Consider the following 27,156-nt stretch of genomic DNA (forward strand, 5'->3'; position numbering starts at 1 on the left):
CGATGCCAACGTGTTCTAGTTTGTTTGTTTACTGTCAATCATTAACATCAGGTGTTGTTGGTAGTTCAAAAGGTGGTTATTACTGATCAAGAATCATTTGTTTAACTGGTGGTCCTCACAACAAAATGCACTAAAGATGGCGTGAGGCTCTGCTTTCACTCATTCAGTTTGTGGTCTTTGGGGAACCTGAAAACATACCTTATCATTTGCCACAGTGAGACTTATTGAATAACAGGCATTTGAAGAGATGATCCATGACTAAGCCCATGACTGTGGTTGCAAATCTACCACCTCAGTGTTTAATTCATAGCAACAGTAAAAACAGGTATTTCATAAACATAAAGCCAGTAGAGTTCATTGTAGGCTCTGGATGGGTTTGGACGGGTATTTTGTGACAATTGCCGAACCAACACCTGAAAACCATTTTGATGTCTGATTAGAAAATGACAGAAGACCCTGTACTGGTCAGTACATTCTTTATTTGATGTTAAAGTGCAACAACAATGACTTAAACCAATCCACGGCTTAGTTCGTGGCCATCACCTGGGAATAAAAAAAGAATAATGCGATTATTTTAAAATTCTCCACTAGAGGGCACAAGAGCAACTGTACTTATGACATTTCCACTTGACTCTTCTGAGCAGCTGTTGAAATTAAAATGGAGATGACGATTGCTGTCATAATTCATAATTTGCATGATTTCATGTAAGAATTTTTGGAAAATGATTACAATTTTGCCAGAAAAGAAAAATGGAATAATATTTTTTCTGAATAAAACCATTTCTCAGATTTTTGTGTACTATTAGGAGCCACATAACAGGCGCAAATAAATCCTCCCATAAGTAATTTAAGGGATTCATATTTTTTGATTTGCTTGCAAAGCAAGTCAACATTGAGTGGCTTTATCTCCAGTGAAGGAAAAAGTCATGCAATCTTTCGGACAGATATTCTACTGTTCGGTTCTTATTCGCTTACGTTGTTGATCCAGGGGATGTAGGCGCTGACCCTGGTAAAGACGGAGGGCTTCTTGGGGTAGTTGCAGCCCAAGCCTGAACCAAAGCTCACCACACCATGGACGTCCCAGGAGCCATCAGAGTTTTGGCAGTTCAGGGGACCGCCGGAGTCTCCCTGAAGGGGAACAGAGACAAATATGAGTGTAAGGCAGGGTTTCAGTTTTACAGGAACTTTTCTGAAAAATTACAACAGTCTGAAAAATAAAATGAATCACACTTACCTGGCAGCTACCCAGCTGACCGTCTCCTCCAGCACAGACCATTTTTACAGTGACCTGGCTGCCCCACCAGTCATACCTGCTGCACGTGGCGTGGTCGACCACTGGAAGGATGGCCTGCTGCAGGATGTCGGCAATAGGACCTCCAGCTTTAGGGGGGAACAGTGCAGAGGTGAAAGAGGCGTAATTAAATTTTATGCCAAGTAACTTTGGCATAAAAAATATATAACATTGATATAGCAAAATTGATATTGGTTGACAGCTTTTGTTCGTTTGTTTTATGGTAGAACTTACTCCAGAGGCGGCCCCAGCCGGTCACGTAGCAGGGAGCATTGTTAGGCAGGATGTCACCAGAGTCAGGAAGACAGGCAGCCATGATGGAATCAGAGAATGTGACAGGAGTCGAGAGCTTGATCAGGGCGATGTCGTTACTAGAGCATGAATGCAAATACCACATTTAGAAACAGAATGCTTAGAGCACAGGTTAAGTCAAATCAGAAAAGGCAGCATCATATACTGTATATCGTCTACAAGATGAAGGGAAATGACTGAGCCCACCGGATTCTATAAGAGTCCCAGCCCTCGTGGACGATGATCTTGGCGGGGCTGATAGCGATGGAACCAGCTTCATTGTCAGTCTCCAGACTGTATTTTCCCAGGTAGACTCTGTAGGTGCGACTACTGCTTGACCACAAAAAACACAGAAACACGGGTCAGGGGTCATGTGGGATCTGTGCTAACACACAGCATTCACTGAACTCTGAAAGTGATTGATTAAAGAGTTTCAGCAAAAGTGGGATTGTTAATTATTGATATTCTGATATCTATAAAATAGCTTTTCTTTAATTATTTCACTGAATAAAAGTAAGGACACTAACTATCAGTGACACAGTTCAAAAAGGCCGCCTTCAAATTGCATTGTCATGCCAACTCTGAGCATTTTACTTATCTTATGCTAAAGTAAAGTAAGAGAACAAGTAAATAAAATATCTGAATCCAAACTTATTTCCCTCTACATACGACCTCTATCACCCAGCTTGATAAGTGCCCTTTGTGCCTCGTACACTGCCTTGATTTCACATTTCTGCAACTTTCGCCACACCTGATGCAGTGAGCAGCAGTGAGGACCCACTGGTTGGAGATCAGGGTACCTCCACAGGTGTGGTAGAAATTGCTGCCACTCCGGTACTGCAGAGACACCTGAGGAGAACAAACAACGACAGTGTGTGAATGTTTTATGATTTTAGCAAATGGACAGGAGACACAGAATTTAAAGGAGAGGTTTATTAAAGGGGCATACCTGCCAGGGCCAGCTCTTTGGACGGACATCCTGTCCACCAACCACCCTGGTGAGGATGGGGGTGTAGGTGGGCAGGCCACATCCGTAAGCTAAGAAACAACAGGACAGAATATGACGATTTATGAAGGCGCCTTAACATCAGAAGTAATATAAAATTCTTATTAAATTATTTAATATTGCAAAAATATTGTTAAAACAAATGTGGACAGTTGTATGTAGCAACACATTTAATGGTCAGGTCAGAATAATATCAGAACTCACCACCAGCGACAAACAAAGCCAAAATCACGAGCTTCATTGTGACGATCATCAGCAGAAGTTCGGGGGGACCTGTTCCTCCTTATATACAGCATTGCTTTAACAGACCTGTGTAAAGCCATGCTATGTGTTGCCTAACATTTCAGAGAAATTTCAGAGCTACCAGGTGGAAAAAGTGCATCAACCTTGAAGATAAGTTCACAAACATCCCAAATACACTGTATCTACCCATACCAACCCCTGTGTGAATCCCACAGCTGGTCAGGTCTTTCAGCTTTATCCAAGAGATTATGTTACACACACACCCACACACACACACACACACACACACACACACACACACACACACACACACACACCCACATACACACCCACCTACCCACCCACCCACACACACACACACACACACACACACACACATTTAAAACTTAATTTTTCAGGCTTTTACTACAGAAGTCAGTTTTCTGGTCTGAACAGAAATTCAGCTTTTAATGTATCTTATCATGTTTGCTTATGGATATAAAAAAAATCTGTAATAATGGGCGCACATGAGTGTATATTCTAGAAATATCTGCAAAATCAATTCGTTTTAATTAATCCCACATCAGTGTTTGAGGTTTACAGTGAGGTTTACAAACATAAAACAATGCAACTATTAAACATGATTGTTTTGTATATGTAATTATTCTAAGCTAATATAATGTTATTGATTTTATTTTATGTCTCTCATCTCATGTGTAATAAAGTTGCATATTACCTTAACATTCAGAAACATTTGTTACCGCACTTTTGGTGTCTAAATAAGTACTGCAGTTGTATTATAGTGGTATATCTCAGTGGTATTTTTTCTGCACCACTGCTGACATTGATATAAAATCACACGTTTGTCAATAAAGGAAATAAAAGTGCAGTTGAGAACATAAGCAACCAAAGGCACAAAAAACACAGCTTTTAATCAAGATGTGCCAGTGGCTAAAGTAAGGGTGCATTTAAATTGGAAAGAGACACTTAAGCAGGAGGCATATTCCCATCAGGACATGCACACTGCACACAGCCAAAACAGCATCATCCATAATAAGGACACCAAAAACAAGGGGGGGGGGGGGGCACTGATGGAAACAAAGCTGCATGTAAGCAGGAAGTGTGATTGTGTTCATGTGTATGTTTTAGATTTCCCTGCAGTACAATGTCCAGAGTGAGTGGAAACACACCTGTGGAGGTACCCTGATCTCCAACCAGCGGGTCCTCACTGCTGCTCACTGCATCAGGTATGAAACAGTGGAGCCCAAAAGCAACTCATGATGGGTTCTCAATGCAGCAATGATGCCTCTAACATCATTGTGCACGAGCAGTGGGACCTCGGCTACATCCGGTAAAACTGTGTCTGTGAATGTCTGTGAACTGCAAGATGTTAGTGAGAATCAAAAAGCTGAGATCTTGACTTCAGAAAAGAGCTGCAGGTCTATGATGGATCTATGTGTGTGTGTTTCCTCTGCAGTAATGACATTGCCCTGATCAAGCTGGAGTCCCCCATCACCTTCTCTGACAGCATCAGTCCTGCTTGTGTCCCTGCTGATGGCGCCATCCTCCCTAACAACTACCCCTGCTACATCACTGGATGGGGTCACCTCTACAGTGAGCGCACAGTCGCCTCCCTCTCTTTCTGATAAAATCAGTTCACTGTCTGTATTCATATGTAATTATAATAGATGCAGCTGAGAAAACATTCTTACTGACAGCTTCTCAGTGCTTGGGTTAGTATACAGTATTATCTTAGTATTTGAGCTCCACAGCAATTGAGTTATATGTACTGTACTGTACTTGTATTCATCTCTCCTCCACATAGCCGGAGGTCCCCTTCCTGACATGCTGCAGCAGGCTCTCCTGCCTGTGGTGGACCACGTCACCTGCACCCAGCCTGACTGGTGGGGCAGTCAGGTGAAGGATACCATGGTCTGTGCAGGCGGAGATGGAGTCCCGTCTGGCTGCAACGTGAGTCGGGTCATACTGAAGCACCAATGTTTTCTGACATCGGTAGACTGGATACAGGAAGCCATGCTGGTGTTTCCTTCACCTGTGTCCATCACCTTTTTGTTAAGTTTTAATTCTTGTACTTAATGCAGAGAAAACGGCACGTGTATATTTTTCATTTTGATATTTATTTTTTAATCCCTTCTATGAACACCAACTCAAAACCTGTCAGGTATCATAAGTGAACAAACACTAAGAATGCTCGCTGAGGGTCTTTAAAGGGTAATGGCTACATGTGGAATCTGCACACTGATCGTGTTTTCTGTCACGTGAATCAGAGAGACTCTGGCGGCCCTTTGAACTGCCAGAACTCTGACGGTGCCTGGGAGGTTCACGGCATCGTCAGCTTTATATACGATTGCAATTTCCCTAAGAAGCCCACCGTCTTCACCAGAGTCAGCGCCTACATCGACTGGATAAACACTGTAAGCTCCTGAAGCTCTCACTACATCACCCGATGAAAACTTTAACTTTTATTTGTGATATTTTGTTCGGTTTCAAGCATTAGAAGGATCTGGATCAGTTAAAACAAACGATCCAACGTGTTACTGCTGGAAACACGATGCTGAAATGAATCTAACTTGTCTTCGTCATCTCTTCCACAGAAAATGATGTCCTATTGAGACGACAGGCTTCCAGCATCAGAGCCACTACATGCACATGTAAAATTAATAAAATGTGGAACTATAAATGAAATGGAGTTGTTATTTTCTATTTTGTTCATTTTTTTGTCTTAATCACTGGTTTGCAGTTTCCCAGAAATATGAAACGCAATAAAGCAAAGCTGAAAATTAAGTCTCAGGGGTTATTCTGAATATTCAGTTATCTCTATTCTGACAAATATATCATCTTTTAAGGTTTATCAGTGATACTTAAATGAAAAGCACCCAATGTTCCCAGTGGGAGTAGTGATGGGAAAATCCTATCAACTAGCACATGCTGTGTCCTCAGTCTCCAAACCCTTGTTTGTCTTTCGTCACTTCAGCTGGTTTTCCCAGGACCAGGTCTACACACTGCTCAGAGGTTGCTAACATACAGTATAAATACAAGCCTCTTCTTAAGACAAGATTTAGGCCTCCACTGCATACTCTACAGTCATGAGGAGCCTGGTGGTTTTCACTTTTTTGGTTGCTGGCGGTAAGTAGGTCTGTCACAATTATTACATAACTGCTAAACTGATCATTTTGCATAATTGTTAGAATCATTTCCATTCACCTGCATAAGAAAACAGCTAGATAAAAGACAACAGAACAGAAATGTCATATTTCCATCACTAAGGCCACATCATTTTCCACAGCTTGAGGTAGCACTTGTGCTCTTTTAATGATGTCATCTCATTGTGCTGCCTTCTTGTGCTGTGGTTTAATGGCAGCTGGGTGGAGAATCAGCACCACCAGCTGTTTATCTCAAGATGCTTAACTTCTAATATTTGCATAACAGCAGTGGATGGAAAAATGCATTACTTTGCAATTTATTACAGATTTTCTGTAAATTTGGTTAAAATTTGCATTACATGTGGCTGGTGTGTTTCCATTAATTTCCATTTCCATTTATTTGCTGTATCCAGTAAATAAACGTCTGACTAGATCTTACTGCTGTTCAGGTCCTTGTTTCAGCTCATATGAGACAATAGTTTTAGCTTTATAGTGGTATATTACAGACAATTATCATGACTAAAAGCCTGAGTTGTACGACACTTCCACTCTTCTCACATTAGTTACTTCATTCAAACTCATCTGCTGTAGCGTAATCCAGAAGAATAGTCCCATATTTGTCTTGCAAAGACTACCAATGATCACATTTTATTTGAGAAAATAGGAATTGTTTAAGCTTTACTGAACATAGATGTTCATTCTTGGCTATAATTAATCCACAACTTAACTTGCACAACAAAATAATTACCTACTTTTTTATGCCTGGTCCGGTGCATAAATTCACAACATGCATTACTTACCTTGTCGCAGCCTGTGGATGTGGCCTTCCCGCTTTGCCACCTCTGCTGAACAGGGTGGTGGCAGGAGAGGATGTCAGGCCACACAGCTGGCCCTGGCAGGTAAGCTCTGCTCTAAATGTGCAAAAACATCTTCACTCTGACAACCACAGAACAGCATGAACGCAACACACCTTTTCCCACTACAGATGGACAAAACAACAGCTATTTTTACACACTTACTCTATGAATCGTCTGGTATCGTCTGATTGTGATTGCTCCTCCAGAGCACATGTATACAGGGATGAGGGATGAAATGGATTTGTGGGGTGCTGGAGTGACATTTTAATGTGTAATAATGCATGCTGTCCTCTGCTCGGCTCTGCTCTGCTCTGCTCAGATCTCACTCCAGTCAGACAGCAGTGGGCGCTGGAGTCACGTCTGTGGAGGCACCCTCATCTCCTCTGACTGGGTCCTCACTGCTGCACACTGCATCAAGTATGCTTAACTCGGTCGCTGGGGAAGGTTGTCAATATGATCAAATTTATAGTGCAGCATGAAAGTTGTGTAGTTAGCTAGTGGTTAATGGTTATTAGTGGTTGGACGAGGAATAGATTGTTAAATTGGTGATATGTGGCAGTTTTGAGTACTTATGAGTTCTCACTACTGTTCATGATCCATTTACACACAGTAGTGTTTCAAGTTTCTGACAGCAGTCATATTTGCTTTGCTAAACCAATGGTCTGTGCCAAGAAATACTCTTCTGCCGAACAGGAAATGATGCCTTTTGCTTTGCTAACAGGCTACTTTTTCCAGAATCAGCAGAAATGTTCACCATGACTGAACAGAGAAAAAAAGGAGGCATGTAGAGAAGCTGTACTCAAGAGACTCTGTTGTCAGAAAGAAACATTGCTTACAAAAAGTAGGAGATCTCAAACAGCCAGTTAAAAATCGTTTGGTCAGCCAAACAACCATGCATTATCTCTACAGGACTGCTAAGCATTTGCATTCCACCATCAGCTTAATCATAGTGCTGCACACACAGGCGGGAAAGTCAATAGTACTGTCCAATCTCTCTACGGAAACACTGTGTCATCTGCCGTCCCACAGCGACCGCTACAACTACAGAGTGGAGCTGGGTAAACACAGCCTGAAGACAAGTGAGGAGGGCTCGATAGCTCTGAGGGCAGCTACAATCATCACTCATGAGGACTACAACATCCTGCTCAGCCGGTAACAGCAACAGCTGCCCACACAGCTTAATATGTCCAGAGGGTCCAGGTGAAGAGCAGAAGGTCAACATATGTAAGCAGAGCATCAGTCATCAGTTAACTGGCATCTTTTTGAAATGAAGAAGTCGACATAGGAAAGACATTAACACAGCATATACTCTGCTTTTATTTATCATAGTTTCTAAATGTAGGTTTATTTTTTTCGTCTTTGCAGTAATGACATTGCCCTGATCAAGCTGTCTTCCACGGTCTCCCTCTCTGACACAATCATGCCCGCCTGCCTCCCAGATCTGGACGTCGTCCTGCCCCACGGCGCTCCCTGCTATGTCACTGGCTGGGGTCGACTCTCCAGTGAGTGAATACACCTCAGTTGTATGAATCACTGAGAATCTGCATTACATACTTCCACAGTGTCTGTGCACCTGTCAGTCAATTTAGGTTGAATATTGAGGCCAAAGCTGGGAATAGTTCAGAGCTATTAACTGGTCAGAAAAATGTGCCTTAACCACCAGCCTGCTCAATAAGCAGAGCTCAGACTGAACCATACCTTAGGTGAATTCATGTCCTACTGCAGCTACCAATGATCAATCTATGACCATCTCTTCGCATGAATGGTATGTAAAAGGAACCTGTTGTGGTTCTGCAAAGCCAATGAAACTGCCTCTCAAATACAATAGCAAAAGTGATTTTACAGTCTACAGTTGGCTACCCATGTAAACATTGGAGATACTATTGTTTAACTCACATCCTATTACAACAATAGCTTTAGTTTAAAGGAACATGCTACACTGCTGTTACAGTTCCCTCCCATAGGCCTGATTTGTCCTATCAATTAAAAAGAAACACAAACCGTGCTTTTATTGGGTTTAATAATAAGTTTAACTGACTTGACCTTTGGCACAGAAGTCATTAAATATGACAGAGGGCACAGTTTGCAACACTTTGGACATATAGTCATATATGACTGTCCTGTGAACTTCCTGTTTTTCACAGGAAGTTAAGGGCCTACACATTGTTGCCACTGAATTGTGTTTAAGCTCAGATGTTGCAACAGAATGGAGCCTTTGTTAGCATGATAGCTATCTGTGAGGTTGTGGTATTTACAATTATAAATGGCTGGATATAACATTTCAATAAGGTTTGGGTCGAAAAACAGTGAGTATAATCCAGCCGAAACAAAGTGGCCCTCTTGCAGCTCGGTGGCTCAAGAGACATCCCCATGTACAGTCATCATCTAACTCTATACTCTGAACACCATCTGTAACAACAAAAATGATCTCCACCCAGCACCCTGCCTGTGTCTCCCAAGTGAAAATCTTGTTTCTTACCTGAGTTAAGTGTGTTTCTTCCCAAAGCCAGCGGTCCTCCAGCTGACATCCTGCAGCAGGCACTCCTGCCAGTGGTTGGCCATGATACCTGCTCACAGCCTGACTGGTGGAGCGTCCTAGCCACAGACAAGATGGTGTGTGCTGGAGGTGACGGCATCACTGCTGGGTGTAAAGTGAGTTCATACAAGGAAGGGTCCTCTTAAGATGCTACTGTGATTTAAAGGTCAGCTGCAACAATCATTTAAGTCATCTAGCATCCAGCACTGTGTAAAAGACTCTGGGAAGATTCAAGGAAAGGAGATTGACTTTGAAATGGGGTCAAAGGAAAAGTATGACTGAGTGATCACTAGTGGCCATACCCCATTATGTCTGTATAGAAGCTTCTGGTCAACAGTGTGCTTGCTCACCCACAGGGAGACTCTGGTGGGCCCCTGAATTGCAAGAACCCCGATGGCTCCTGGGACGTCCATGGCGTGGTCAGCTTTGCTTCTGGTCAGGGCTGCAATGTCCTCCAGAAGCCTACCGTCTTTACACAAGTCAGCTCCTACATCGACTGGATGAATACGGTGAGGAACATATTAGCCATGAACTTGCCAGGATAAACAATGCAACCAAAAGCAAACAAAAGCCTCGGCTTTCAAAAGCAGGAAGTACAATATAACATTGTGTTTTCTCTCGTTCTCTGCAGGTTATGACCAACCACTGAAGAGGCTATTCAAGTGCTTTGGTCAGCACTAACAACAACTATGGTTTATGATGGTTTGTCCCATTCTTTTACTTCAAAGTGAAAGAAAAATGCTGTTTATCAGTGCAATCAGTGGAATACAGAGCCATTGTCTGTTAAAGCTAAACATTACACCATATCACAGCCACACCGGAGGGCCTTAACAACTAGGTAGCATCCAGATGTTTCACTCACCTTCAACTTTCACTACTGTAGCTGTGAATTTATGAAGAATTGGTGCTCAGTAACAATTCAGCAACAAATATGGATGTTAAAATATTCAGGGGATTAAGACAAACGAGTCAACATGGAATCATACTCACAATTATTCAGTAATGACAGTTAAATACACTTCTTAAACACTGAATAATTAACAAACACTTCCTTTTATTTCTCATAAAATATTCATGAGATACATTTGTTTTCAAGCTTCAGAAAAATAGAAATAGAAAAAAAGAGTTATGATAGAAAAGCACATTTTCACAGTACATATAAAAGACATAGAGATTTGAGTAATAAAAAAGCAATAATAAATGAAATGTTGCAGGCACTCTTCTACGTAAAACAGAAACTGACTGCGAAATCAAAACACTCAGCATTTCAGCAATGTAAAACATTTCAACGACATAGTAATAAAATCCATCATGTAGTGAACTGGTCCTTTGCAAATGAGGTACAATGACTTTGTCTGCAGCACTGAACATGAAAATAAAATAAAGGATGACTAAACTGTGTGGCAAATTTCAACTTCAAAAAACAGCCAGAGAAATGTCGACGTACTGCAGCTGATGTGAATTCCAACAACAAACCTGAAGTGACCCAATGACCGTTACCTTTCGCTTGACCAATATACAGTATGACCAGCGGACAGCCTTTGAGCTGTATCGACCACACTGAGTTTTACTAAATGTGCACAGTGTAGATCTGAATTAGGAAGTCAAGTGCCTTTTGTCTCACAAAACAAAAGAGGAAAAAAAACCTTAGTGCAACTCTGTAATATCTGATCGAGTAAAGCAATAAATCCTTCCATTTAGCTTCAGCTGTTCATATCTAATAAAGTCTAACCTGAAGAAGAAACAAGAGTTTTCCGACAGGCAGTTATTAATGATATAATGTATGATGACGGCACTCAAGATATTTCCCTGGATGGGGCTGAGAGCCGTCTGCATACGTCCGAGTGAACACGGGCTGCAAGTCAAACTGTGGCAGGAGGAATGGTGATGAGCATGCTGTTATTATGGCGCAGCTGCACAGTCAAAGAGTCTTTATGTCGGTCAGTCAGAACAAAAACAAGGCCGGAGAGAAGCGAAGACTACACTGCTGCCTTCACAACTCAGCAGTGTTCACCATGGCTACAGGGCAAAGGCGTTCAGACATTCAGAGGCTCCTTCCATCATGCTCTCTCACAGAGCCAAAGCAACACTGCATCAGAAGAGCTCAGGTTCAGCCCTAAAAGGCTTTTCAAAACATTTTAGGAAGACACAAAGGCACATAACTGTGCTTTAGTGACAACAACTGGAGGTCAAACTCAGAGCTGCAGTCAGTTTACCACTCCTCAAAGAGAGACCTTCATCTTACTGGAAAATGGTTTCTCCCAAGAGAGTCATTTCTCTTAAAAAGCAACCAAATGTTGACGTAAATATAAATTTCAGCCATTAAATCCACCACAACCTTTTCAACAACAGGTCCATCCCATTCTCTCTGTGATATCAACGAGCACAAAGCATCAAAGAGCCAAAGTAAACTACTTCATCGTGAGGAGGAGCTAACATTAGCAAGCTAAAGATGCAGAGCTGGTGGACTCCAGACACTCGTGCTGCTAGTTGTAGCGAGGCAGCTGTTTGCTAGACAATGTACAGGATAACAGGATTTCATTTGTCTCTGGAAACAGAAACATAAAACTAAGGTTCCCTCTTCTGTTAAATAAACATACTGCTGTACTGGTAACATCTGAGTGCCTGGATATTATAATTTTAAAAAAGCCATATCACATTAGTAGTCAACAACTACATTTCCCATTAGGGTTTGGGAGCGTGCCAGTGGCTAAGGGCTGTAGCTGATAAACGTTAACAAAGCTTTGTTTTATCTTGTTAGAAATAGAAGATTCTTACGGTGCTGTGAAGAAGATACCCTGTCTAAAGAATACTTAACCCCTGTACCATGTTTCAACTTTTCAAAGAGGCAGATAAAGAGTTTTATCCATAAGCTAGCGAAACAGAAGCTAACGTGGAAATGTGGGGGCAGCACATTGTCTCCAATATGTCACAGAGCTCTAGCGGACCAGGAGAGACAATATTGTTGACAATGAGGGATGGTTTCTGTGTAGCAGACCACATCAGGTCAGTCCAGCTGAGTACATACAACCCTCTCTGTGGAGCCTACATTTGGTAAACCACTGGCAGCAGTAATCCACAGCCTCCCAGCGTGAACACAGCCTAATGAGCGCCCTGCACATATCTATTTGAGTGTGCACACAAATCCTCACTATGACCGCTCAATGATGTCCTATGCTCTCTTCCAACGTCAAGTCACGTGCACAGTCAGCGCACAGGGGAGGTAAAGACAATGCACGAACACTTTGAAATGAAGGAGAAATGCATTTGGTGTGTGCTTTAAACCCAAAGTGCCACAGTGTGACAGAATCTGTCACAGTAAAAAAGGATCCAGCAACTACGTCCATCACAATCTGTCTGTTTCAGAGAGCCAGCAAGATCCAAGATAAAAGATGAAAAAAAAAAAAAAAAAAGGTTCCTCTGTTCAGTGCTCTAGAGTGATGTGGCATGGGTAATGAATTTGAACTAATACTTAAAACAAAGTGCCACTGAGGAAGTTCTGCAAGAAGAGTCACCTGCAAGTCTTGGCCGAACAAGGCAGATCCGGATCCACAAAAGGCAGTAAGAGACACCTCAGAGACAATTCCAGGAATTTCAGTAGATTGTTTTAAATGCCATCAATCTTAAATTGGAGGCACTTTATCCTCGTACTGTGGCGGTGGGGTAAGTGGTTCTATACTCATTCCAGCTGCTGGCTGAGAGTTATCAACGTTTTTCATGTGCAGCTTCTCCGATTTAATCCTGCGGATCTTGATGGGGAGGAGTTTGCGGTTATTTTTCCCAGGTCTACGGTTTGATGTGGAAGCAGCGGCAGTGGGAGCACTGGAAGCTGGCGCAGGCTGTGATGGAGTACTCGTGACCTCTGAGCCCTCAAATTCATACTGTACACCATCGACTTGGACCAGGTCATCATAGGAAGGTAGCTGGGAGGTGCTTGGCTGGAGGTTGCTCTGACGGACAGGGTACTGGCCACTGCCTACAGCCTCTTCATAGGAGGGTACAGCGTAACGCTGGGCTTGTTCCTCAGCACTGCAGACATTCATAGAAACATACAGATATGAATGACATGGATGAACCATGACGTGTACACCGCCAGGTCATGCACTCAAGCTAATAAGTAGGGGATAACATATAATGAATATATATTACTGGCAAATATTTCATGTAAAATGAGTGTATTGAAGTTTATCACAAATCACTTTCTATCATTACTGGAAAGCTGGAGGGAAATATTAAAAACCTGAGAGCCTGCCGCTCAGCAGCATGGACTTCTTTGCTATGATGTCTGTAAATCAAAAAGTAAACTAACATGGATGTTATTAACTGGATAATATGGATAATTTGCTTTTTAGCTTTAGCTTTTTGGATTAAAATATTTGGCAGCCAAGTTTCAAGACTCAAATCTCACCCAGGAGTCAGTGATACACCCCTGAACGAAGAATGCCAGACATGCTTTTGGTATCATAATGTAAAGTAATTCTGTCCAACAGTGACTGTTAAAATAGCAAAACGTGATGTTTCCACAAAACCTCTGAGCAGATTAAATAATCCACCAGCAAATGTTTTCACATGCACAAAATCAAGATCATTTACAGGGTCAAATCACAGACGTAACAAGAAAAAAACACAGTCATCGTGGAAATAAATAGATTTACTCCTCTTGTTCCCACAGGTTATTTATTCCTAAGTGTTGTTTAGCTAGAAAGCTCTGATTGGACTCACGTTTCTCTGTCCTCCTGCGCACTAGTTGCCACTTCTCCACGGTTCTGGGCCTCCTGGAGCCTCTGCTGCTCCCGCTGCTTGTTCCTCATTCCCAGACACAAGGACAACAGCAGCATGGCCACCCCAGAGCCCACCAACACAAACGCCACGGAGGACGCTTTATTCTTCCGCACAAAATCCCCTTGTCCTCCTGAACTGCTGCTGCTGCTATTAGCGGCCGCGTCCGCAGGTACCACGCTCCACACAATCATCACAATGCCGAGGGCAACGAGCCCAACACCCAGAGCACACAGCGCGTACTGCGAACCTGAGTTTCCACTGTTTTCACTGCTGTTGTTGTTATTGTTGTTGTTGCCAGTGCCTCCTCTGCTGAGGGGGCTTGGTGGTCCGTCCACACTGGAGTGCATCTTGTCAGTCCCTTAACTTCAGTCACACCAGCTCCAGCGAGGTCAACAACTGTAGAGAGAAAAGCACACGAGGTTGGACACAAACCAACAAAGACAACAAAAATCAAACATTCACATGCGGGAAAATGGAAATGTTCAACACAGTCGTTCCCGGCCTTTCTGTGGAAATAAAAGATGAGCAGACACCATATTCCCCCCCTTACTCTATCAGTTGGTTTCTGAAGTGTCTCACCCGTCAGAGCTCCCCTGTTCAGAAATAAACATTATCTGTGAAGATATTCCCGAAAATGTTGGCGCTTCGTCCTTTACGAGAGTCCAGTCAGTAATGGTAGGAGCGGCTTCTCTGAATGGGTGTGCTCTATGGTAAAAATTTACAGAAGACTCGCCTCTCAAAGTCACTTGTTACCCATTGCCAACACATTACAAGGCTAGATAAGGACAGCTATGGTCTCCGTAAAACACCACAAGATATATCATATCCTGGCTGTACAATACACAGGTTTGCCATATTAAGCTCAAACTTCTTTTTGCCTCTGTTAAATCCATTGATTAAAACAGTTAGTTTCGCCTTAATTTCACTGATGTACAGTCACATGATTCTCTGAGATACAATGAGAATGAGCAGGCTTGCACATCTCCTGCATGCTCAAAACATGCCATTGATCACAAGACCACCCTGCAGTCTAACTTTTTTTAGATTTATTTTTTTTAATCTTGGCTTGATCACAGAGTAGAGGAGGGCTGCTGGGAACTATAAATAAAGCCCAACAAAAGTCTGGAGTCTATATATAACAACTGTGATAATTCAAGAATGTCTCCATGAAACGCTCACACCACAGATTTTTCCAAGGAACACCTCCAGCAAACGTGCATACGTGCCTGGGCCTGCTGGGAGAGGGGACAGTGTAGACCGGATCCACTTCAGGAACAGGCCTACCCTCTCACTAAAGAATGCATGGCATGAGACTGATTTGTGCTCATCATGACAGCTGGACACACACACACACACACACACACACACACACACACACACACACACCGGCCTGGTAGCCTACACACACACATAAAATCACTCACAGGCTGTTAGAGTTATGTAATCCAGAGGAGCTGAGGGACATTTCTGTGAAGATGTCACATATTATCAACGTGTGTGTGTGTGTGTGTGTGTGTGTGTGTGTGTGTGTGTGTGTGTGTGTGTGTGTGTGTGTGTGTGTGTGTGTGTGGTAAGTTATTCAGTGCTGGTTATCTTTCACCGCAGGGCAGCAGTTTTGTTTGTTTGATTGTTTTTTACAGTAAAGTAAGACATTAACATGCTGCTCATAAAAACCTTGATTCCACACAGCTCTGCGCTGAGTTTCACCACAGTCGGATATGGCTGTTCCTCTGCAGCCAGCTGTTTGCGCTCTTCTCTCGCTTGGCTCTAACGCTTCACACAGTGTAGATGATGAGATCTACGTTTTGGGGTGGACCCTCTCTGTACACTCACAACAGTTTTCCACCGACACATACGCTGCAGTGTCCGTTTTGCTACAACTCCAGGCGGGTTTGACGCGGCGCAGCGGGACCTTCCAGCACCGACACCGCTCCGACCTGCGGCCGTTGTGTAACTTTTAGTAACATTTCAGCGATACAAATGATCCAAATATACTCACCTCTGCATCGCGTGGCCTTCTTCCTCTCAAAGGTGGGAAGCGTGGAGTTTCTTTACGAACGCTGTCGGTGCCAGCAAGAGTTTCTGTGGCATAATTTAGTGACAAATCGCGTTTGAGGGTCAGGAACTTTCCTCTGAGACGGATGGGCCCGGGCTGAGGCGCGGGGAGAAGCAGGAGGGAGGGGGCTCAGGGCTTCACTCCCAGTTTCATTAACCCTTTCACTCTCGGAAGTGTCGTTACAGAGACACAAAGAATATGAGGGAATATGAATGAGGTTTTACCTCTGCTTGTTTCGCTATATTCCAATTTTCCTCTGCCTGCAGAATCTGTAGGCGGAGACTTAAAGTAGCGTCAGTGTTAAAAGGCGCAGGATGATTGCGAGCTTAACTCCCCCCCCCCCCTTTATTTGTGCTGCTGTGTAGAAATTTAGAAAATATAATATCTTATGAGTGTAACATTCAGAGGCAGACTCTGGTAGCCTGAGGGACAGGGGCGGAAAAATAAAAGGGGCACCCTAGAGGGCGCTGCCTCACCTTTGCTTGTAGGGGAAATTCTGAATGTCCTGAATGTGTGAGTATTTTTGTTATGAAACTAAACTATGGAATAAACTGACCTGAACAGAACAGACCTGAACAAATCTGTGAAAATGTCTTTTGTGTGCGGCAACTATACAGTCAGACTGATTAATCCTTCTGTGTATGTCCAGGCTTCATTCTGACTAACACCCTCACATTAAAGTAGTAAATAGGAATCTAACTGGTGCACACTGATGATTGGGGTGCATTGACATGGTCTTTAGTAAACACACAGTGGTCAACAGTAGCTTTCAGTCCCCTCACTCGTCTTTGTCCTCACATACAGATTGGATAAATCTCTTCTGAGTTAAATCTCACTATGACCATGACAAAGTTTTTGATGTCCGTGACAATATATGTGACCCTCAGTCTTACACCATGAATTACAACTGTTATCAACAGCAGTACATGCTGACAAGTTTTATGTCACTCTACTGTGATGAGACTTTTACTTCCTCTTTGTAAATTTACCAGCTACTCGCCCCAGCCACAAGGACGCACCTCACAGTTCAGACGTCTGTGGGTTTGAGCTTGCAATGCATGTCGTTAACATGCTGGACGTCACCCAGGACAGCTGGGCTCCACTCGGCTCCGCTTCTTTCTCCCAGGGTCCTCCGCTGTGTGGGCCTGCTAGAATGAGGACTGGTCTATTTTATAGTAATGACAAAACCAGTTGCTATCTGGCCACTCACTGCATTGTTTCTCTTGTGTAAGGCCACCCTGTTGTTCTGGGCTCTGGGGAGGTTGTCTTCCTCTTAAGCTTTTGTCTGTTTCCTCTGTTTTACCACACACACACACACACACAAACATAAGGGAAGATAGAGAGAGAACCACAGTGACCGGCTGTGATTACATCTGGAAGTCTGGTTTGATCACTGTCAGCCTGTAATCAAATTAAGTGATATGTCCGCAGCTACAGAGGACAAATGCTACAGTAAAACACAGAAAACCTGATTAACATGACCTCATAGCCTTAACTTGGTATGATGTGTGCCATTAGTTTTCCTCTCAGTTGCTAATAAGCGCTGTTCTGCAGTGAAACCACTTTTTCTCACAGTTATTTCAAAACTCACTCTGACCATCAAAACACTTCCTACATGTCTCAAAATATGATTGTTCAACCAGAAAGCTTTTTCTCCCTCAGACAGCACACACTCGCTCATTACATACTGACCTAAAAAAAAAACTATAACAACAGGAAGCATTACATAAATGACCTTGATCTTTGATGTTTAAATGATTTCACATCAGCCAGTCTTCCATTATAGAATAACACCTTTGCACTTTATTGACTGGACTTAAGTACAGTAGCTAGAATAAATCAGAAATACAGCAATTCATGCCTGCAAATAGCAACACAGAGGTGACATCTTTTATATGTGAATAAGGACTGATTGCTGACAGAATTGTGCAAAGGTTAAAATATTTAATATAATGTAAATATTGTATAATATGTAAATAATGTTCAATTTTTTTTATATGATTGCTGCAGAAATGCAGAAAATGTGGCCCACAAAATGCATTTTGTCTAAAGGCAATGAAAAGGATTCAGTTTGGTCCACCTAGACTTCTGTTGCTGACTGTGGGAAGAATTTGGACAAAGTAACTTCAGTTTTGATCAATGCATGTTAGCAGTCGACTGCAGTGTTGCTTTCCCTAAAACACAAATCAGATAAAGGAACCGCTGTCCTGATTTTGTTGTCATATCCATCTTGCAAACCCATCCACATCCACTGACATGTAATTATTGATCTTGGTTTATGGCTGTTACATGAGCATGTAATTGCATTTCTCCACGGAATGACTTCCTAATAAGTAGTTCAGTTCATTTCTCAGGTGGAAGATTTCCTGGCACGCCTTCCCACATCATCCTGCTGATATTGGAGTACAAAGTGCATCACATAATGAATTGTCTGTTCTATTTTTCCCAACTGTGGGTGGACTGCCAGACAGGATTACCAGAAAGGGTTTAAGCGAGGTAGCATTCCTAGCCAGAGGGTAGCTGTCTCATTTGGTGCTGTGTCATCCATATCTTGCCACAATGAACAAGCTGCTGTGAGTCAGCGGAAGAAGTTGCACCATACTATATTACGCAGAGGTCGAAACGGACGCTTGAGTTGACATGCCCAACACAGAGCAAAGAAACGAGGTAACAGAGGTGACTCACCAAAATACTGTTGAGAAATCGGTCAAGTGTGCAGTGTCAGTATTAGCACACAAAAGTAATTGGTGCTCGTATGGACTTATTTTGCTTATTACAGTGGAGGCTGGTAACCTGCACATGTCCTCCAAATGAGTTCAGTAAGGTTGAATGTTTCTGCAAAATGTATTCATCAATTTGTCAAATGGTGAATTTCTATCAAATTCCCATGTGATGTTGTCATCCTTTAGTCATAAATTTGCAGCCTCTCCATCATTTCCTCATACCTCAAAGCTCCTCTCATTCACAAATTTCATGCACTACCACAAGTCTGACCAATCAGCTTCCTACTCACTTTTTACAAACTAATCAGTTGTTGAATGTTGATTTAAAGCAGCAGTGATCATGTCGCAGGGGGTGTTTCTTCTTTTGAGTTTGTGGGGGGTTTGGCCACCAGGGGCTAGAAAAAGAGCCCAAAACAACCTGACAGACACTGCACCTTTGAAAATGCATGTGCTATATGTAGCAAACAGCTGCCTATTTAAACATGCAGCAGAGGAGGAACAAGCAACTTTAGTTTTCAAATATTCCCTCTCTGTCTCACTCTAGCTTGGCCTCCAGCAACTCGTGGGCTCATTGCCTGCCGCTGCTTGATGTCTGACTTTCTTTACCAGCTAGCTGCTAACCTTGTGGTTTGCTGCTGAACAGATAGCCTACAGTAGGTTTACTGAGAGCAGGGTTGCTGAGACTCGCAGAACTGAGCAGTACAGTACACATGCGTCGGTAAAATCAAAACAATGAACTGAAAGACGCTATTTATCAATCTATTATTGTGATTGTAATTGTGTTCTCTCTCCTCAAGCTTCCTGCTCCTCCTCCTCTTCATCATCTTTAATTCAGGTTATCCTGGTACATTCAGTTTTGGCGGTTACATCATGCATCTGCAGCGTCTTCACTGCCACCAGCGTCTCAACGAGGAGACGTAGACGATGTTTGTTGGTTTTGTTTTAAAAGGTTCTTTAATCTAATCCCAAAACCTCCCTCTGCAGTTACCTCAGTTCAAAATAAGTATGTGGATTCTCCCAAAATTGATTTTTATTGAACTCTGCTGAAGATAGGTGCAACAGGACCACTGAATATGCGGCATCATCTTTATTTCATTAAAAGGAACTCTTTCATTTTCACATTTGCATCCTCACACCTTTCAGCCCTGAGGCTTTCATGGACATACAGCTCTGCAGTCATCTTTTGTTGGCTTTGTTCAAATGTTTTCCATGTTTACTGCACAGTATAAAACATCAGAAGAGGGTGCTATATTTTGTTTATACACAACTGTGTGAATGTGCAAGATGAAAAATGACTATCAAACATAAACTCTAGATTTTAAGATTCAACTCATCTTTTTTTTGTCGTTTGTCCTCAGCTACATTGACAAGGCATCACAAACAAACAGCAGAACTGAATGAAACAAGAACATCTTACACTGATATGAAACGTTTTTCATTTTGTCATCAAGTACCCTGTATTTATAGTCTTCTTTTTTTTAAATCCCACTTTGCTCAGAGAAACAGACGGTCTGTCAATAGCAACTAGTCAACAAAAACAGAAGAACCATTTACACACAAAAAATAGAAAAATAATCATTTAGCTCGAATCCTTCATCCCTTGATTCTGCCGTTGGGGAAGGGAAATTACTGCCTTCAAAAACATCAAATTAGCACCTGCCCACAGTGAGTCTTATAAAGTTTTTCTTAAACCAGGAAACTTGTGAAACTTCCTGTCCCATTTAAAAAGTGCAATCCGTCCTGTAAAGGCTCCTCTTTTTTTAAAAAAACATCCCATGTTCAGGGGCACATGGAAGACAAATGTCCATAATGTAGATTTCGCTGTGATGAAGCTGGTGTTTGATGACCTCACACGTTGGTGACCTCGATGCTGGTGTAACCACGGATCGGGCTTCCCTCGGTTCTGGGGGGAGTCTGGTCTCGAGCTTCCCGAGGCAGGGAGCCATAGCTGCTGTGGCAGCTCAGGTCCCGCCCCGTGCGTGCTTTGGGGCTGAACCCTGCTGGAGGCTGCAACAGAGACACAGAGACGCTCAAACGAGGCTCTTCCACCATTTATGCTGTCATCGAGGAAATATAATTTCAGCCTACTGCCGCATGGGATGTCTTAATGTTGCACACCTGCTGTGTCAGATCCAAAATGTGTTTGCACTAAGCTTCATGTCATCTGAGTATTCGCACAGTAAAAGTGGCTGAACCTGTTTTTTTATCTTCCAGAACTGAAGTTGAGAGAAGCGTGAAACTTTTCAGTGGATTAACTTTTTCCCCACCTTGACAGCCCTCCTTCTCAGCGAGCCTTCGTCATCAGTGTGTCGGCCAGTAGAGCTGGGCGACCTGCCCACGGAGTTCTGGCGAAGGAGGGTTGGTGGCGTTCCCAAGCCAAGACGCTCGCAGTCCTGTTTGGCATCTGACCTGCAGGGAGTATAGAAAGGGTCAGAGCGTCAGCCATATAGCGCTTGAAAGACGCTATACAGCACAGATTATCAGAGGGCATCCCTCTAATCTGAGGTGACAGTAAGTGGAACCAAATGTGTGTTTGTCTCCATGTGGATGTCTCCTCTCACCTGCATGAGGCAATCAGAGTTTTCATCTCCTCAACAAGGTGTCGGCGAACCATGTGCTTGTTGCTGGGGATCCCCAGTGCTGTTGCCATGGCGTCCGTGTTAAAAGTGGGGTCAAGCACCATGACAGCACCGTGAACTCCACTGTTCAGAAGATTTTCAGCAAACTCCTGGACAGGTGGACGGAGAGAAAATCCTCTGATGTAATACAGGGGCCATTACTGTCTCAAAGAAGAGGCACTGATATCAACAGATACAATGTCAAATTTGCTCCCAGACAAAGAACATAGTGATTTATTTGTTGATGTCAGCATAAATTCACACTCCCTGAGATTATTAGCAGGATGTCTGTCCAGACCAGACGGCCTTATCTCTGCACACCCTCGGAGTGGTCACACCTCATAATGGAAACATGTGTCCCTATGCCACGACAGTAGACAGTGTTGACTGAGGATATTCATATTACATCACAGAGGCTGTAAAGGCTGAAAGGCTGCGTAATCAACTAGCAGCTTGGAAGTACAATAACAAAGGGCTTCTATCAGTCTGTGGAGATAGGGAGCGCTGAGTCCGCACAGGAGCCTTCATTACTCACAATGCCATGTGATAGTGATATATAAAGCTCAATACATTAGTACCTTTTGATCACCACCGTTCTATCAAATATTTGCTTGGACAGCAAGTTTGTCAGCTTCAGTTTTTGTTTCAAGTTGTGCGTTTAAACACGGTAAGACACAGTATGTGTTTGTTTACATAGAGAGTGTTTTACATGTGTTCAGTCTCAAAGGTGCATTCCCACCTTCAGGTCAATATCTCTGATCCATTTGATGACCCTATGAGAGGTCCACACCAATGGATCCACGTTCTGGTGCTCACACTGGATCCTGCGAGCCTGCAGTGCCTGGAAACCATTTTAATAAGCACCTTTTAATAACAGAAGTACTTCTTTTATCTGCTGTCAGAGCATGGCCAAGTATAGTCACTGCTTGTGGACATTATGTGGACTCTTACTCACCTCCTTGTCGAAATTGAGTAAGTGCAGCAGTTCGATGCCCAGCAGCAAGCTGACCTGGTGGAACTTCTTGGTGATGTTGAGGTGACGCTCGAGGTCACGTCGTGTCAGGGAGTTCAGCAGGCGGCCGTCTACCAAGTGGTTGTGAAAGGCCTGAGAGTACTGAGGCAAGCCCACATCGCTTAACCAGGCCTTGGCCACCCAGTGGTGGTCCATATCTGCAGCTTTGGACAATCTGCAGAAAAACAGAGCAACTATTTCTTCAAAGGTCACTTCACCTAAATCACAAAATCACATTTTCTCACCTACTATCTAACCATGAAGATCCACCAGCGGTGTGGCTTTATGGAAACGTCCAGACTTAAACAGCTATTGGATTGGCTTGCCTTGAATTTTGTACATAAATTCATGGTCCTCAGAGGATTAATCCTACTGCCTTTGATGATCCCCTGACCTTTGTTTGAACGCCACCATCAGGTGTATTTCTGTGGTTTTGAATGAGATGTCATGACAGCTGTTGAATGGATGCTATCATTTTTGATTCAGAAGTTCATGTTACTTTCAGGATGAATTGTAATAACTATATCCATAGTCATCATCAGATCAACATTTCATTTAATTTTTTAATGAAAAATGCCAACAAATTCTCTGGTTCTATCTTATAAATCAAGAACTCTACCATCCCTGTTTGTCTTCTATCACAATTAAACAAATTTCTACGAGTTTTGGATTGTCTGTATATTTCAGCCTGGGGGCTTTAGGAAAGTTATGATGAGTCTTTCACCATTCCATTAATCAAAAAGACAATAATTAGATCCATTGCTGAATAATTGCTAGTTGCAGCATTAAAAGAAAAATGTGTCTACTGTCAACAGTTTTAAAGGGAAAGTCTTTGGTGCAAAGTGGTTCCAAACAACCCTGTTCACTGTGAGGTCTGTCTGTCTACATTTCAAAATCTGGGCACATAAACCCAAACTACAGCAGCTGCATGGCTGAATACCACAAAGAGTGAGTGAGAAAATCTGATTGTTTTCCTAAGGTTGGGTGTACTGACCTTTGAACCTATTCAATATTGTTGTTCATAAGGGCAGGAACACAGCAGCTTATTGCTGGGCTGGAAGAGTTTTCAATTTAACTGACCTGCTTGTCCCTAATCTACAGGAGTATTATCTCCATTTAAAGTCAATACTATGACTCAATAAGGAAAGATGATCCCATATTACATTTTCTAAATGTTGTTACTATAAACCACCAGCAGATGACCCTCTTGCACTTCATCCTGTCTAGTTTAAAGAAGGATGCTGTTTCCCTTCCTCACCCTCTACCATTCTCAGCATCTCTGTAATCCTCAATGGCCAGGCGGAGCTTCCGGCGATGCATTAAGCTGCTCACACCTAAACCCAGCTCCAGGTCTTCATCTGTGAGCCCCAGTAATACCTGCAAAATGTCAAAGCAGCCTGGTACAGTTTACTGCAGCTGAAGTGGCCTATAAACAAACAGGCAGGTGGGGTGGAAACAGTGGACTGAACAATGACAGGTGCATCATGTCAGTGTCTTTCCTACCTTTCCACTCTTGACATTTTCTGAGCAGGTGCGGATGTACATGGGCATCGCCATGACTACCTCCAGCCAGGCCTGCACAGTGCCTGCCCTCCACTGGGACATGGGTGTCGTCCTGGCCAGCTCCACCTGCTGGAGGCGATCCAGCTGGTCCTCCGACCCGTCTGACAGGCTAAGGCTGAGGCGGGTGGGGCTGGAGAGGCTGTCCGAGTCTGAGTGGGTGGGTGAGGAGGAGGAGGGGGGAGACATGTGGGTGATGTAGTTGAGGGTGTGAGTGAAAGCAGAGGTGGTTGTGGGTATCGTGAGCAATGACAAAACAAAACGTTAATTCCAACAAACAGCAACAAATAAAAATGAGCTGAACATAAAATCAGTGGGTGACTGAGAGATTGTGAGTAATTTCTTTTCTAAACAAACACGCCTTTAACAACATCCTCAGCTTTTGGCTGCATGACAGCGAGACACGCACTTGCCAGTGATGCTGTAAACAAAGTAGCAGCATTTATTACCAAGTTCCTCACTTCAGAAGTCCATTAAACAGACAGCTGTTTAGGCTGTTGAATGAGCACGACTCGTTTGTCAGAATTAGCCTCCAGCGACAGCTTGATGATAAAACATCGTGATCACATGAAATCTGCCTCACATCGACATAATTTACTGAAGGTCAGTACTGCATTGGAATTGTAACGCGTCCTTTAAATTTTCCTTAAATTATTCCTTGCAGTCTTGTATTGCTTACCTGTTATGTTACTATGCTGGGCCAAATATTTCCCGTTTTCTCAAGATTTGAATATCTGGAGGAATCAGGCCAAAAAATACTGGTCAGCAACACAGTTCACTCTGTTTCACTGGGAGCCATTTCAGTCTTTACCAGCAGGTGGCAGCCTCACACCACTTTTGGGCTCAGCAGTCATTGAAGCCTCATGTACTACCGTCAATTTTGAACACATCATAATGGTTCTGCTTGCTCATAGAATATGCATGTGTGAAATATGCTCAACTGCTTGAGGTGTAGAAACTCTTATTTTTGTCTATTTGACACTAAAAATGACAGCTTAAAGGATGTCAGAGGGAAACCTTTACATCCGCTCAAACACTGGACTGCTCTCAGAACAAAGCCATACTCCGTGGCTCACATGTACTGACTGAACATGAGCTTTAGCCATCAAGGCTAAAACTGGAAGCTAATGAGCCCTGAACAAAAAGCGTCCACCTGAGAGTTCAGTCATAAAGGACAGCCACTGAATCTTTGTCCTGTGTGTTGGACTCTATATCCACTTTGTCATTATTTCAAAGGGAAAATAAAGATATAAGATTGAAATATGCTCTCCGTCTGACTCCTTCAGTTTGACGCAGACCAGAAAATAAACCAACAGGTTCTCTGTGTGTCCCTATTTCCCACTGCAAGGGAAAGCCCACTTTCTGGCGGGCGTTACTGGACCGCTGTGTGCTTTCTGAAAAGAAATTCACGAATGAATGATCGTAGGGAGCAAATAAACAGATTCTTATTAAACTCAACTTCAGCAATTCATCTCAAGCTGTATACATTTATGTGCCCTTCTAAGAGCAACACATAAACTGAAGGTGCACTTCTAAGTGTCCTGCTGAGAGCAATTCATATTACGCTGAATAAATCTGCTCTTTGGGCAGCAGTGCACTCCTGTCCAGATACAAGGTCTGTTTATCATTCTGGAGAGGCCTAACAAAGACACGTCACATTAGGAACTGCAGAACAGAGTGTCCGACATCCAGCTGAAGGCCGACCTGTGGAGGCTGGACTCTTTTGTCCTGTGGGTATGAACCTCTCATGCCTGTTTGAAACCCACTGAAAGCAGAGTGGGACAGAAAAACGTCCACCAGCTATGTTACCATATTACAGGAGCCTGTTTTGTTTAAGCAATGACATGTTGAATGTGCTCATGAGTAGCTTTTGTAATGGATGTTATCGCTACAGCACAGCAGTGGTCCTGATGGAGCAGGTGGTGTCGTGTACCAAAAATCACAATACATTTTTCAGATTTTGCAAAGAAAATGTTTTACAGTTGAATGGATCAAGAGTCCAGATGGACATACATCACAATTTAAGATAAATAATTAAACCCAAAGTGGCTGGACGCTGCAGTACCTCGTGTCTATTTAGCTAGACCGTAAAGTGCATTAAAGGAACAGATCCACGTGGTGGGAAATCTGCTTATTCCCTTTTCTTGCCAAAAGATGAGAAGATTGATACCAATCTCATGTCTGTGTGGTAAATATGAAGCTCCAGCCAGTCTGTTCCTAGCCTTTATGATAAGCTAATCAACTCAAGGCTGTAGCTGAAATTTACTTAAAGGGAGTTTAAAGAATAGTTAGTTTGCTTGCTTGCCGAGAATCTGATGAAGAAACTGATGCCACTCTCACGTCTGTAGGGTAAATATGAAGCTACAGTCAGTGTGTTTCCAGTAAATGTGAGAATCTATAAAGTCTATCTGAAGCGTTGAATTAATGTTAGTGTGCCACAGAAAGTTCCAGGAACAAACAACAACAACAACAACTTGCCTTTGCCTCCAAAAAGCATTTCTATATGCATGTATGTATGTATGTATATACAGGATAACACTCAACTGCGGATGGTTTCCATCAGAATTAGATTCAACTTGAAGAAGTGCGTAATTCCAAGGTCATTTTGCGATGTTGTCTGAAAGTTAGAAGGCATCTGCAAACACAGCTTGCAACCCAGCGGAGCTCATTTTGAAAGCCATCGTATACCTTTGTCTCACTGAGTCTGATTGATTATCTCTTGGGTCACTTCACTGTGTTGAGAGTCCGGTGGGGGTCAGACAGGAAGGGTCAGTGTTAGAGGTCAGGGGTCAAATCAAAGCAGAGCATCATTGACACCATGTGCTGACACATATGAGTTCTGCTCCAACAGTCTGACATGGCATCCTTTCCCCTCGCCTCGACATTTTCTCATTGTCGATTTCGGTACCGCAGGAGCCAGAGGAATAAGGAGTTCAAATTGGGAAAGAGAGGAAAGGAGGCCATTTGGAAGCTTTTGGGATGCAGTCCCCTCACAGATGGACTTGCAGGGCTGAGAGAGGCTAACGCATATGTTAAAA

General features: G+C 43.0%; 6 protein-coding genes across 8 annotated transcripts in view; 2 read left to right on the forward strand and 4 right to left on the reverse strand.

Moving 5' to 3' along the window:
• Positions 1 to 525: 525 nt before the first annotated feature.
• Positions 526 to 2,829, reverse strand: LOC139334948 (chymotrypsin-like elastase family member 2A). 2 transcript variants are annotated; one of them, XM_070968250.1, is made up of 8 exons: positions 2,793 to 2,829; positions 2,532 to 2,620; positions 2,334 to 2,431; positions 1,790 to 1,912; positions 1,526 to 1,662; positions 1,235 to 1,380; positions 976 to 1,128; positions 526 to 543 (listed from the first exon to the last, which is right to left on the reverse strand). In XM_070968250.1, exons 1-8 carry the CDS (start codon positions 2,827 to 2,829, stop codon positions 526 to 528), a joined length of 801 nt encoding a protein of 266 aa, XP_070824351.1. The 2 variants fall into 2 exon arrangements, with proteins under 2 accessions (XP_070824351.1, XP_070824350.1); XM_070968249.1 differs by lacking the exon at positions 526 to 543 and having other exon boundaries at positions 964 to 1,128; positions 1,790 to 1,915.
• Positions 2,830 to 3,901: 1,072 nt separating this feature from the next.
• Positions 3,902 to 5,257, forward strand: LOC139335508 (chymotrypsin-like elastase family member 2A). The gene is made up of 6 exons (XM_070969138.1): positions 3,902 to 3,919; positions 3,972 to 4,057; positions 4,108 to 4,161; positions 4,288 to 4,424; positions 4,636 to 4,781; positions 5,099 to 5,257. Exons 1-6 carry the CDS (start codon positions 3,902 to 3,904, stop codon positions 5,255 to 5,257), a joined length of 600 nt encoding a protein of 199 aa, XP_070825239.1.
• A 1,475-nt stretch (positions 5,258 to 6,732) lies between these two features.
• On the forward strand, positions 6,733 to 9,912 carry LOC139335510 (chymotrypsin-like elastase family member 2A). Its single transcript, XM_070969143.1, has 6 exons — positions 6,733 to 6,873; positions 7,151 to 7,248; positions 7,861 to 7,983; positions 8,197 to 8,333; positions 9,338 to 9,483; positions 9,724 to 9,912. Exons 1-6 carry the CDS (start codon positions 6,733 to 6,735, stop codon positions 9,910 to 9,912), a joined length of 834 nt encoding a protein of 277 aa, XP_070825244.1.
• A 490-nt stretch (positions 9,913 to 10,402) lies between these two features.
• tmem51a (transmembrane protein 51a) lies at positions 10,403 to 16,320 on the reverse strand. Its single transcript, XM_070969442.1, has 3 exons — positions 16,149 to 16,320; positions 14,090 to 14,545; positions 10,403 to 13,396 (listed from the first exon to the last, which is right to left on the reverse strand). The coding sequence occupies exons 2-3, from the start codon at positions 14,494 to 14,496 to the stop codon at positions 12,991 to 12,993; spliced, it is 813 nt and encodes a 270-aa protein (XP_070825543.1). The 5' UTR covers positions 14,497 to 14,545; positions 16,149 to 16,320; the 3' UTR covers positions 10,403 to 12,990.
• A 3,408-nt stretch (positions 16,321 to 19,728) lies between these two features.
• On the reverse strand, positions 19,729 to 25,897 carry LOC139335695 (kazrin-A-like). The gene is made up of 7 exons (XM_070969441.1): positions 24,062 to 25,897; positions 23,817 to 23,935; positions 22,502 to 22,733; positions 22,286 to 22,387; positions 21,490 to 21,656; positions 21,196 to 21,337; positions 19,729 to 20,935 (listed from the first exon to the last, which is right to left on the reverse strand). The coding sequence occupies exons 1-7, from the start codon at positions 24,305 to 24,307 to the stop codon at positions 20,777 to 20,779; spliced, it is 1,167 nt and encodes a 388-aa protein (XP_070825542.1). The 5' UTR covers positions 24,308 to 25,897; the 3' UTR covers positions 19,729 to 20,776.
• Positions 24,191 to 27,156, reverse strand: part of LOC139335693 (kazrin-like) — a 155,555-nt gene continuing 152,589 nt past the window's right edge. The window contains exon 11 of one of the 2 annotated variants that reach the window (XR_011602436.1): positions 24,191 to 24,270. The gene's annotated coding sequence lies outside the window, so the exon portion shown is untranslated. The remainder of the gene's footprint in view (positions 24,271 to 27,156) is intronic. The other variant, XR_011602437.1, reaches the window with a different exon arrangement.

The sequence above is a fragment of the Chaetodon trifascialis genome, chromosome 8, assembly GCF_039877785.1.
Source record: "Chaetodon trifascialis isolate fChaTrf1 chromosome 8, fChaTrf1.hap1, whole genome shotgun sequence".
NCBI classification, from domain to species: Eukaryota; Metazoa; Chordata; class Actinopteri; order Chaetodontiformes; family Chaetodontidae; genus Chaetodon; species Chaetodon trifascialis.